Below are 13,165 nucleotides of genomic sequence, written 5' to 3'. Positions count from 1 at the left end.
TCATCTTGAATGGAAATCAGCAATATTTTCCGTTTCTGATGATCACATTTTCTCTATACACAGCTGCCTAGCCAGAGTAGACTGAGTAAGACCGAGTCAAACATGGGAAACCACTGATGACGGTTGAATTGTCCCATCCACGCTTTGAAGCACTTTCGTGACATGTTTAAATTCAATGAAAAAGTTGCTGTGAAAAAAGCGGGAGATGGAGTGCCACAGAACTGATTTTGTGCACAAGTTATTCTTGATATATTAAAAATTCATATTTTGTAAGTCGTTTGTGCATATTGTGAAGGGAAAGCTTTTACTCATTTACGCACGTTTTATGCACACACACAGTGTATCGGAAAACCTTTTTAGTGGTGAATATGAAGAACGCTTTTGTCTCCCAATGATCTGAAGTGGAAATGAACACGTAACTGGGATGATATCGTAAAGAAAACCAAATAAGTTATAACATTTGCTATGACGGCATAGAGAGGTTAGCTTCTATGAACTCAGAGATGGCGTTACACGATACCATGCAAAATACCATGTATTATTATGCGAAATAGATTGGAGAGAAAAGTGGATGACACGTATATGTTGTAAGCAGCTGCATGCAGACTTTGAAATATATTGTTAAGAGTTAAGACGTCAAAAGCTTTCTACTGCATATATGATCATATCCTACCGAGATCATTGTATCATATTCTTGTTCTTTGAAATGTGATGCTGCTAATACATATTTTTAAATAAATGAACTATAGTTTACTTGATGTGAGTTGGTAAGAACAGTAAGAGAAATACACGGTAAGTCTTCCTCTGCGCCTTCGCCGTTTAAAAGTGATTATTATATAGCAAGGGTCACTTCCGGCATTATTTTCCAGTAATCGACCACGGTCCAAAAACGCGTAACTTTACTGTCAAATATAAACAAACTTCGTAATGCAAACAGCAAAACGCAAAATAAACGAAACAAAAACCATTTACAAATGTGATTCGAAGGAAAAACACTTAGAAAACAGTTTAACTATCCAGACGATACAATTTGAAACGATTTATTTTTTATGGACGAAAACTAGAAAAGTAAAAGCCAACCCGTACAAAACAGCACGGACGAGAAAGAAAGCAAGCTTCGTTTCAGGTCAAATAATGCCATGTAATAAACCTTTTAATAACCTCGCTTTCTCAGTCTTTACTGAGAAATATCAGACCTCTGTCTTTCGGTAAAGAAAGACCACGGTCCGTTATTTCTCCGTAAAGACCTCGCGCTCGGTTATTAAGGGTTTAATAATTTACGATTATACCGTTATTTATTTTTTAATGGTATATTATTTTGAGTTTCACGCATTTAAAATTTCACAAGGAAATCGTGCTGTTATCTCTTCAATTGCCTTTCATCTCAGGTAACCATGGTTGCATCCAATTTGGACATAAAATTTCTTTATACTTTAATGAAGCCATGCAGATAGGTGGTTTGAAATCCGATCATAGAGTAGACAGAAAAAAATGGAGGAAAACGGGGCGAGTATGGCGACCACTCGAAAAATAGAGCCGAAAAAGCGATCACGACTTGAAAAGATCATTGCCTTTTGAAAGAGCCTGCTGGACATATAAATTTTTCGATTTATGAGGTTTGCCACCGGATATCATAAGTAGACACTTCAAAAGGAAGTGACGAGAACAACTAAAAAAACGTATTTATACTTATTAATAAAAACTTATTAATTATTCTTAAGAATGATTACGTCGCCTCGCCAACCATTTGAAATGAAATGATCATTCATAGAATTGATGCCTACCATTTGAAATGAAATGATCATTCATAGAATTGATGTTTGTTACAATTGGTGGGTAGACGCATTCGCTCATTTGACTTAACATCTGTACATATGTTGAGGATATTCCATTACAACGTCAACAGACATTGTCAAATTTTCCGGCGTTGCTTTGACATTTGGCGAATTTGATAACACTCTGAAACAATTGAATACAGGTAAGTTTGTTTGTTGGTAACATCTGAGCTATCGGTTACGGTATAAATGATCGTATCGTCGATGAAATTACTTTATACTACGCACATACTTTAAGCTTGTAGTGAAGAGTTGTATCGACAGTAAAATTATTATAGCAATCTGTTGTTAACTCGCTGTGCATAACTTTCATACAACCAAAATATCGGCATTTTATTGATTGTATTTCAAAGATGCATTCACAATGATTGCATTTGCAGCGTGTCTGATAGATCAAAATTATCAAGTGAAAATCCGTTGTGTCAAGGGAGCGTCTCACACGTGAGGCCTTGCGTGAATTTTGGTAATTCATCATTGTCATCAAGGCCTTAAAATGCTTCCTCTTTTTTGACATTGGCCAAATGTTTTGTGTTAATCAGAGGTGCATTGGCTGATTTGGCCCATTGGGGGAACCGGGATATCTTCCGGCTTCTATGATGGCTTTCTACTGCAGGAAAGTTCGTTCAACTGAAAAAAGATAATAAATTGCATTGCAGGGACCGCGCACGCGAGGGAATGGTGAGAGTCATGCGACCCGTTCCTTTTTCCATGAAATTCAAGCTTTTGTTTGGAAAAATCAGCATGCCTTATATAGAGTATGTTTTCATGCTATTATCTCCCCCCTCACAATCATCAACATGCTCCGCGATTCCCGCTGCATCGTTCACAGAGGCGTAAAGTTGCTAAGTTCTGAACACAATAAAATAGAAATCAAAAGCATTGAAATCTTCATTGTTTAAATTCATATTGTATTCGCGTTGAAATGTGATTATCATGATGAATAAGACTCATGCAACAAATAAATTGTAAAACTGTTTCTTTCTTTGTCACTTTTTCCTTGAATGTCAGCCGGTGGTCACTTGGGTTCCAGTGCCCAACATCCCGCGCGACTAAATACATTTAAGTGAAAAACTTTGCCTTAAAAGAATACTATATGACTGGCCATTGGAGTTGACTGATGTTTTATTACACAAAATAGTGTACGTGTTTTTGAAAGGATCGCACTTCATTATCACTTTGTCTATAAATTTGCAACATTACGCTTTTGTAGTCGTTGTCTTTCTCTTTTCTTCATGCAGGTTTTCAACATCTGCTCACCTAACAACGGTCATTAGGCGGGAATTTTTTTCTTTCTACGCCACAATTAGCAGGAAAATGTAAATTTGGTGACTTTTTAAAGGTCTCGCTTTAGTATATATGTTTAATTTACAACTGTATGGTCGAAGTTGTAATTTGCCTTTCAAATTAACGGCCACATACGTACTTAATCACATCAAGTGCGCATATATTTGACGTTCACTGATGACTAAAGAGCAATGACGGCTAGTTTTTGTGGTTTGAAATTCTCAAATGTGTACATTAATAAGTCCGTTCAAGTTTTTGTCAGGTAGGACGAGCGTGAACACTTACAATATCCGAGAAAATAATCAAAAGCAGCCTTCGTTGCGAAGTCATCTGTTTGATAAATTAATTCAATTTCTTTCAAATTTAAACATCTGACTGAAAGTTCAATTCGTTTGTTTAGCGTCGAGTCATGCTTTGTTGTCGTTGGTTCAAGTTGTTTGTTTTTCTTTTTTTGCCGCCAAAATATTTTCAAATGACGTTGACGAAAAGTGCCCTTGGTCAGGAAGAGGATACAGCGGGACTACTGGACGGAGATATTTTCCTCGGTGGTCTGTTTCGCATTCGTAAAACAAACGCAACAAACCATTGCCAGCAGGAGGTCGAACCGCAGGTTGGTATTCAACGCGTCGAGGCGATGTTGTACGCCGTCCAGAAAGTTAACAAAGACCACACGATTTTGCCCAATGTGATACTAGGTGCTGAAATACGGGATACGTGTAGCTCAAAGACGAAGGCACTCGATGAATCGCTAAAGTTCATTGTAGACTCTCTTCCATCGCGTCCGAATGCGTTGAATAACGAGCAGTGTTGGAGAAATTACACGAAGAAACTTGTGGGGGTTATTGGTCCATCTAGAAGTACGCTCTCCATCGAAGTGGCAAAACTATTGCGACTTTTTAAAGTTCCGCAAGTGAGTTACGCGTCCACAAGTGCAGAACTGAGTAATGAAAAGTACAGTTATTTTGCAAGAACAGTCCCCTCTGATGCAGTCCAGGTACGAGCAATGATAGACGTAGTGATAAAGTTTGGCTGGAAGTCGGTGTTTACCATAAACTCGGCCGGAAGCTATGGTGAAAATGGTATCAATGAATTTAATAAGGAAGTTAAGAAAACTCTTTCTGTTATATGTGTTGTCCACTCTGAACAAGTGAGTGACGAATCCACCATGGACGAATACAAGAGCATCATAAACAAGTTTGCACGATTCCCGTCAACTCGTGTTATCATTCTCTTCTTAAAAGACAACCACGTGAAAATGTTGCTGAAAGCGGCGAAAGAAAGCGGCTACATTGGTAACGTATGGATTGCAAGTGACGAATGGGGTACTCGCTTGGACATCGTCGAAAACATGGAAGATTTTTTCAAACAGTCGGAAGCAATAACGTTTAAAATCACTTCGTCACCATTGAAAGGATTCAAGGAACATTTCTGCAGTTTGAATGGGAGTAGACACAGCAGACAGAATCCGTGGTTTCAGCAATATCTGCTACAACGAGGTAAAGCGACGTGTGACGATGCTTTCAACGACAAATTACCTTTCGTTATGGATGCCGTCGAAGTTTTTGCTAGAGCACTGGACATCATCTATAAACGGAAATGTCCCAAATTACGTGGACTTTGCGACGACATGAGAAGAATAAAAGGCAAAGAACTAAGAGATCTTATATTCAATAATACTTTCACAGGAAACTCGTCCCGTGAGATATCGATTAGGAAAAATGGTGATTCTGTAGGTAGTTATGAAATATTTCACTATTCTGATAAGAACAAATATCGAAAAATTGGCGAGTGGCTAGGCCAGTTGCGTTTAAGCAATTCTCCGGCAAAGTTTAGAAACAGCATTTCATCCGACTGTAGCGATAACTGCTACCCATGGAGCAGAAAGATTCTGAAAATGGGGACAACGTGCTGTACTCGATGCGTTGATTGTCCAAACAAAGACTGGCAATATGTTGGTAAGTACATAGCTTTTTCTAGTGTTTTTTTTTATATCGTCGATCATAACAATATTCCTAATTCTTGAAAAGCTCTAACATGTATCTGTGAAAGCCGAACTTTCAAACAAGCATGAGGTAGTACGATAACTTTGGTACTTTGACGTCTAATCCTCTGAGCAGTATAAATTGAACTGTATCTGCAAATGCCGTTTAGAAATACGTGAGAGTAAGCGTACATACTTTGTATACGAGTGTACATGAAAATCCTTTAAGTTCATCCGCAGGCTTTTATAATTTGTATATCCCTTAATTACAATGGATGTGATAATAACATCCACTGCCAACCCTGACGTCTTTGATTGCATTTAAGGTACTTAATCAGTCCATATCTACTGAAACACAATCGCCATTCATATTTTAGTGTCTTCTCATTGTAGAAAACGAAACGACGTGCGTTGACTGCAAGAATAACCAGCGAGCTAATATCAATCATACTGGATGCGAAGATTTACCTACGCGATACATTTCAGCCACATGGTTGATTTGCATTACCACATCCTCGATATTGGGTATCTTGTGTAGCGTGATTACTGCCATTCTACTTTTTCACAATCGCCACACACCGTTGGTTGAATCAAGTGGAAGCATCACGTCCTTCTTTTTGCTTGTCGGGGTGATCATTAGCTACGTCATTGCTATCGTGTTTGTCAGCAAACCTGACGTAATGACTTGTATTCTGCAGAGATCGGGCAAAGGTCTGGCCAACACGCTGTGCTATGCAACGATTTTGATGAAAATTGACAGTATTAGAAAGATATTTGCCGCGAAAGATGTGAAATCGAAGCATTTCACAAAATGGCATGCTCATGTGGCGTTTGTTTTGCTTATAGTCTCAATCGAAGGAATCATATCAACAGTGGGACTAATCATAAAACCGCCAAAAATAATCAGTGTTTTACCTTCGAGAAGCGGCGTTTTCAAAAAGTGTAACTATGGTCTCCTGGAATATGTTACATCCTATCCATACAACCTATTACTCATAATTTTATGCACCATATACTCGTTTTGCATTCGGAAAATTCCGTCAGCGTTTAACGAAAGCAAGCACATTGCTCTAGTTTTGTACAGCACGTGTATAATATGGTTGGCATCTCTTCCTGTTTATTTGGGCACTCCCTCGAGTTATAAACCAATCACAATTGGTCTGAATACGGCACTGACGGCAACCACTATTTTGGGTTGTTTTTTTGGACCAAAAGTTTACATGCTGTTTTTTAATCAAACTGCAACTGGCGAAATCTCAACAGCAAATCAATCGTCTCGAAGATGAGTTGCTCTAATGCTCTTTGATGCCGATTGATAAACTTGTCAAATATGAAGTATTTTTCATGACATCACAAGATTAAGAATTGTATTGTATATAAACACAAATGCTATACACACAGTTTCATTCGTATCGTTCGGTTTCAAACTACTAGAAGCTATAATAGCGAATGGACGAATAGTGAATAATTTATAACGGAGATTTTATAAAGAATATAGCATGTCAGCTAAAAAACGACACTGTAGGAATATTTTTATAGTTCACGACTTAAAACAAAAATTATTGACGAAGCTCTCTTTTACATTTTCCTGTTTTGCATTATTGTTACTTTTATGAAATAAATAAAAGATTTATTTCAAGTTTACCAATGAATGGCCACAATCCACCAAATTTTGTGTCTCTTTTTCTATACTTGCCCCAGCATTCAAGTTTACTTTTACGTCTAATTTGTGTTTGGACATGCAGTTTTGTGCCCATACAAACACAGGAAAATCTCTGGGGCTGCTTTTAAAATGGCGTAGTTCATCTCTTCTCAAAGATATTGAGCCTAGTAGACTCATTTTCAATGATTTTAACCTTGTTGGAGCTGACAATCAAGCAATGTAAGATTTTAAAGATACATGCCATAGCCAATATAGATACCAAGCAAGAAATTTCCAAACTCTTAAAAAGCTCTCTTAAAAGCGAAATGTCCTGTCAGGGACGCCAGAACGTCGATAATTGTGGGGAGAGGGAAATGTCATAAATGCATGTTTTGCCTGATTACTTTCTTTTAAAATCAATTGTTTTATACGAGCTGTGAATACGAATATATGAATATTCTCCCTCCCCCCAATTATCGACATTCCGGCGTCCCTGTGTACTGTTCTAGCTGACAAAACATTTATTAAATAAAGATAAGAACTTATTACGTGGGATTTAATGGATAAGTTGGATCTAAAATCCATTGCAAATGTCCTTGTTGGCGATCGTAAAAAAGAACTCTTTTCTCAAATTTTGTTTACTTTGATCATTCCCTACGATTTTTTTCATCAAAGATTTGCATTTCAACTTTCGATAAAACTTTGTTTGCTGTAGAGAAGATCATCTCTTGTTCTTTATTGAAAGTGCAAATAAATCGCCCACTTCCAAACGTAAGCACACCCTTCCCAACAAAAATTGGGGTCACACTCCCACTCCTTAACTATATTTTCTAATATCCATTCTCAAAACCATGTATGGAAGGTAATTTAATTACTATGGCGATGTATTTACCTTTGTTGAAGTTAGTTTTCCCAATGTTGGGTGTGTTGACTTTCGAGAGATTTCAGTTCCAACAAAACCTTGTCGTTTTCACAATTGCCATTCTCAAAATATTATAACAGCAGTCGTTGAAGGAGCAGTTCTTGGTGAACGTGTGTTTAAGCAGCCATGAACTGCTAAGATGGATGATAACATGAGAAACAAATACTTCACAAGCCCCACGTGTCAATAATTAACCCCATGACATTAACCACATTCAACCGCAATAAAACTTCTGATGAAGTTATGTGGATTTTCTCGAGTTGAGCAGCTGGTGAGAAATGTGACCACAAGAAAGCAAGCCTGTTCAATTGACAGGAAGTCGTAAAGAATTTATGCAATCTCGATTCCAATGACGAGAACACCATCGGGAAATGAAGAATTGAGAACAACTTTATTTATTTTGGCTTCACGACGCCAATTTATGAAGGACAGATAGCGACATGAGTTATAGTTTCTATATCAGCAAAATTCTAGTTATGTTGATTTGTTTCCTGTTACGACGCCTGCACGATACTATTCGACGTGGAAATGATGTAAATGATTAAAAACATTGTCAACCTATTGAGAAGCCAGCCCTTAGTTGTTTACAATGCAAATTTTTTTAGAAAACTTATTACTTATTTCTTTAGAAATTTAATACCGTTCATTGGTTTTCTGTAGAATGAGTACAAAATATTTGCATTGTAAAAGTGTAATGCGGATGGCTTCGCTATCAATTGTTTCTGGCTTATATTCCTTTAAAAACATCTCATATATTTGTTCTTTGGTGTTTTGAGTTTAGCAGTTAAGCTGTTTTGTAAAAAAAATTTCGAGAAAGGTAAAACATAGCCACGTGAAAACCCATTTTTCAAACTGAATTTCCCACCATGGAAGATGGAAGTCTATATGATGACTGTGCAGTAAGTTTCAAACGCGGTGCAGAATTTTAGCAAAAATGGCGGCAGCGAAATATTTCGTTGGTCGTTTCCCAATACTCTTGAATGCCGCATACCTGATACCAAGTGATTTCAACAGAAAAATCTCAAGTTTATCCTATTCCAAATCAACGTAATAAATGTTAGTATAACGACACACGAAAGACAACTGTTATACGGTATTATGGCTTTACTTAAAATCGTTCACCAATTCAGTCAAAACAGTTTTTGAAGCCGGACGATTTTCCTGACGCTAGCACTCTTTGGACGGTGAATTTGCCGAGTGTTGTAGAATGGGACTGTTTTTTAAGTTCCTAAACGCCACTAGATGAGATTCGCAACGCTTTTAGCTACATTTAATCATTTAAAGCTACATAACTGCTCTTTAAGCATTTAAAATCGATATTGTTTGAATTTTATGTAGTTCTATGTGAAAATAGTTCCGCCCGATATCCAAAACGGTCAGAGCAACAACGTTTTGTGAAACGCATTTAAAACGAGCAGTTAGATGTACTGAAATTTCACTGCGTCATAGAACCAGCTTCAATTCAGGAGAAATGAAATTTTGTCCACCGAATCAGGAAACCATTTTGTACCCGAGTTGCTACCATTTTCCGACGTCAAGTGTTCTAAATCAAAACGCTTAGTCGATCGATTCTTATGTCCACACTTAGTCAGATATATACCGTCCTGGACCATACTCACGTAAACTTTTACATACTCATACTATCATAGATCCATATTCACTGGTACGTATTCACCTGCATACATCCAAATTCATGCTCTCCTAGATCCATATTCACACCATATTCACCTAAACTCTTACATACTCATACTATCATGGATCCATATTCACCAACATCATTCAGATCCACATCTTGTACCCATATTCACCAGCACGCATTCAAATTCAGGGTCTCCTGGATCCATATTCATTAACAACTCAATCAGATTCATGCTCTCCTGTACCAAAATTCACCTACCCTTGTCAGAACCCATACTATCCTAGATCCATAATCATCTACATTCATCCAGATCCATAGTCACTTGGACCTACATTCACCTACAGATCCACAAGTCGATGCTTACCTCGATTAATAGTCTCCTAAACTCCTCCTACATGCAGCTTGTCTCGCATAAATTGGAAAATATAGTTAGATTGAGAAACGGTTTATTACATATTAAACTATAATACTAAATTCACAGAGCTGTCTATCAATTATTTCTTCCACAGTTATTGCGTTTCAAGAAACAATGTCATCCGAGTAAACAAAATGTATGTTTTACTAGCCTCTGTGGCAATTTTTGAAGGCATTACATACGTGAATACTAAGGCTATTATGTATTGAGTAATTCTGAGTATACGTTTGCGGTATGGATAAAAATTCGTACATAACTAACAGGGGCACACAATATAAGGACGTGTATGCGTTTGGAGTGAGGGGGTGAGACGGGAGTTGTCTAACCCTAGTAGCTTTAAAGGAGCAATTTTATAAAGGTCAGTTCAGAAACTGACAGAGGGCAAAACATAACGCATGAACCTTCAATAACTGCAAAATTTTATCGGTGATTTCTGTCGGCACGTATAACTGGATATTACTTCAACGATCTTTTTGCAAAGTTGGAGGAAAATATCTCAGATTTTACGCACCGTTTGTCTAACCTCATCCGCCACCACCTGAAATGAAGACAATGAACAAAATCTTGAAATTGCAAATTGATTTTGTAAAAAATTTCCTGGCAACAGCGTTGCCCTGCCCTACATAATCATGCCCTGCCCTACATAATCCTGCCCTGACAACGTGACAAGCGACTATGTTGGAAACTTGGGAACATAAAAGACTTTTTTATGATTGAATATACGTAACATCATGACTGTTTTACCTGCATTCCCTCGCTTTGGAGGTCTATATGACGAACCAGAACTGCTACCACTCAATGGATTGTAATCGTTTCTGGTCTGACGTGTACGTGTTGATCTGCTACGTCCTTGTTGAGTGTTCTCCCAATCATCAATTTTTTCTTTACGTTTCTGTGCGTCCATCTAATCAAATCAAGGCATTACATCAGCCATTCATAACTTTCATTCTAATTAGATGTGGATTTTTTATAGCATTCACGAATAAAAGTATACATCAGGCTGAAAGGTTGACATACGTACTTCTTTCATTTTCTCAGCACGTTGGGCAGCTTTCGCATTCACTTCCTCCTGCATTCGCCTTCTTGACAACACCATGTTTTCCTGAGTTCGAGCTAGGCGTTGAGGATCTAGGAAATATGAAAAATTGACAATCATGTGACACATATTTACAAATGTGAAACAGCCACAGAAGCACCGGCAAGGGTAGAGGCAATGGGAGGCCACTCCCCTAGAATATTTCTCATACTGATGTCCTTATATATGTAGCTTGAAAATATCAGTTACATGTATATAAAACATTGTGTAATATACGTAAATAAAATACTGCCAAATGCAACTGCATAGCCATAGGCATCCATTTTACTTCTCCCTCCACTTGCTTTCGACCACCTAAGATCTTTTGTTGTCCTCTGTTCTTCAGACCTTTCAATCAACTTAAGACCTTCTCCATACATCTCAACATTCTTTCACAATATATGCATGCAGCATCTCTCCATGCAGTTGAAATCTGACACACTTGGGACCACAACATTTGTGTTCGTTGACATGAGGTGTCTGCTTATGATTGGTTATGAGAAGTAATAATTTATTTACAAGGACCCAAAAGCAGTGTCTGCTTACAAGAAGTATACACTTTGCAGACTTGTCCATAAGTAAAGGTCCGACTGTATTAGACATTGTCATCTTAGCTACTTTTTTATCAATCAATTTCTCTATTTTTAATTTCAATAACAACTTTTAGAAGTCAGATTAATTCGATTTAACAGAGTAGATTTCTTAAAAAATTTTTCATTCACACCACAAAATTGCAAGGCCCTATTTCATAACCTACATATAGGTCTGATATAAAAATATAATATGCAAGCTTGTTAAAATTAGGCCTATGGTTTGAATGTCTTGAAATTAAATGCAAGAAAGCAAAACTCCACAGAAAGCAGACTTTTACTGCCATCAAGCATATATTGTTAACAGACAGTAACAATAAAGTTCTAAGCAGAAAAATCAAAGTGATATAATATTTACATGGGTGGTCTAAATTTGTAGGCTGGCATCCCTTTTGGTGGTCATCATAGTAAGAATCAACAATGATCAAAAAAAGAAATTTGAATTTCAATCATTCTACCTCGTTTTATAAAATAAGAGAATATATAATAAAATCAAAAACTGATTAATAGCCATGTTTACATTGACCTCTTAATTCAGTGGTGCAGCAAACTCGATAATTGGGTAGATTGCCATTATGTTCTACAATTAAGTTCTTTTAAAATTCAATGCCTTCTTCAGATTAAGACATGCACACATAAATTTACCCCCACCCCCTCAATTAATAGATAGGCACAGAATAGATATCTTAACAGAAGGTCCACTCGTGTCGGAACCTTTGACGTTCCTGTCCCCACTTTTCTGAAGGAAATTCTAAGCAGACACGCCTTGCAGCATAGATCGCAATACAAAATATAGATGTTTTTACAAATATTTCGTTTTGCACTACAAATGCTTGGAACCTTATCTTCTTCGCAAGATGACAACTCTTTGCAAGATGTCAAATTTTGGCAAACTTTTGCTTTAAATGTGAATTATTAATAAAATAGCATTCTCATGCAATACTATTCCATATTGATTTTGTGAAAGTATCTTGCTGGGAAGTCATGCATGCATAGTGAAAAAATATGCCACGATTATAGCCGAGCAGGCCTTCTATCAGATGTCTATTCTGTGGAATAGGCTATGCCAATGTATTGCTGAAAAATGAAAAGTGAAAACAATTTGCAAATCAAAATTGTGTAATTGTTATTCATAGAGTAACAATGGATGACTTGATGAGTGTGCAAAGCGTCTATCTAGCATTGGTTCACATAGCAAAATAATATTTTTCACTCAACAAATTCAAGAAACATTCTCACCAATTTCTTGTATTTTCCTTCTGTCTTGTTTGTTTTTCCATTCTATCCACAATGGCTGTAGCTTGCTCCTAGGAAAGCAACAATGATACCAAAGAACAAAACCAACCAACCATAGTTCTCGAAAAAAACCATAACTAAAGAAAAACAGAGAAAAGAGATCAGAGAATGAAATTTTAGTAAACTTGAAAAATGATCATCAACTTGCCACTTCATATTTCTTTATGAAAATACGAATCACTCAACAATTTAATAAAGCTGAATTACATGATGTAGCAACCTGGAAGTTGCAACAACTATACTAAAGTTTGCAACAACAAATTGCTACAACTAAAAGGATTGAACAGCTCCTTTTCTGTCATTCTTTGATTGTTTGAAGAAAGATCATTAAATAAGCTCACTTACTATTGCTCAATGCATCGGAAACAAAGGCTGGATTTTCATTTTTTAGAACTGTTGGCGGCGATTGTGGTGAACGAGGTTGAGCACCATCGCCATCCGTAGGTAGATCGTTTGTTTCCATGACCCCAAAACTGGTCTTATCAC

The 13,165-nt window shown here is 37.1% G+C and overlaps 2 protein-coding genes across 3 annotated transcripts; one reads left to right on the top strand and one right to left on the bottom strand.

Annotated features, from left to right (window-relative positions):
- The first annotated feature begins 1,662 nt into the window (after positions 1-1,662).
- On the top strand, positions 1,663-6,670 carry LOC124447093 (metabotropic glutamate receptor 3-like). Of its 2 annotated transcripts, XM_046997990.1 has the most exons (3): positions 1,663-1,978; positions 3,520-5,074; positions 5,494-6,670. In XM_046997990.1, exons 2-3 carry the CDS (start codon positions 3,529-3,531, stop codon positions 6,384-6,386), a joined length of 2,439 nt encoding a protein of 812 aa, XP_046853946.1. In that variant the 5' UTR covers positions 1,663-1,978; positions 3,520-3,528; the 3' UTR covers positions 6,387-6,670. The 2 variants fall into 2 exon arrangements, with proteins under 2 accessions (XP_046853946.1, XP_046853947.1); XM_046997991.1 differs by lacking the exon at positions 1,663-1,978 and having other exon boundaries at positions 3,336-5,074.
- Positions 6,671-9,732: 3,062 nt separating this feature from the next.
- Positions 9,733-13,142, bottom strand: LOC124447250 (selenoprotein S-like). The gene is given in 6 exon segments (XM_046998143.1): positions 9,733-10,256; positions 10,463-10,622; positions 10,740-10,846; positions 12,623-12,691; positions 12,694-12,756; positions 13,025-13,142. Coding segments are annotated over 6 exon segments (531 nt in total). The 3' UTR covers positions 9,733-10,242.
- Positions 13,143-13,165: the final 23 nt, after the last annotated feature.

The sequence above is a fragment of the Xenia sp. Carnegie-2017 genome, unplaced genomic scaffold (genome assembly GCF_021976095.1).
Source record: "Xenia sp. Carnegie-2017 unplaced genomic scaffold, XeniaSp_v1 HiC_scaffold_22, whole genome shotgun sequence".
Lineage (NCBI taxonomy): Eukaryota > Metazoa > Cnidaria > Anthozoa > Malacalcyonacea > Xeniidae > Xenia > Xenia sp. Carnegie-2017.
Note: the sequence above shows the minus strand (reverse complement) of the source record. Positions and strands in the feature narration are given on the sequence as shown.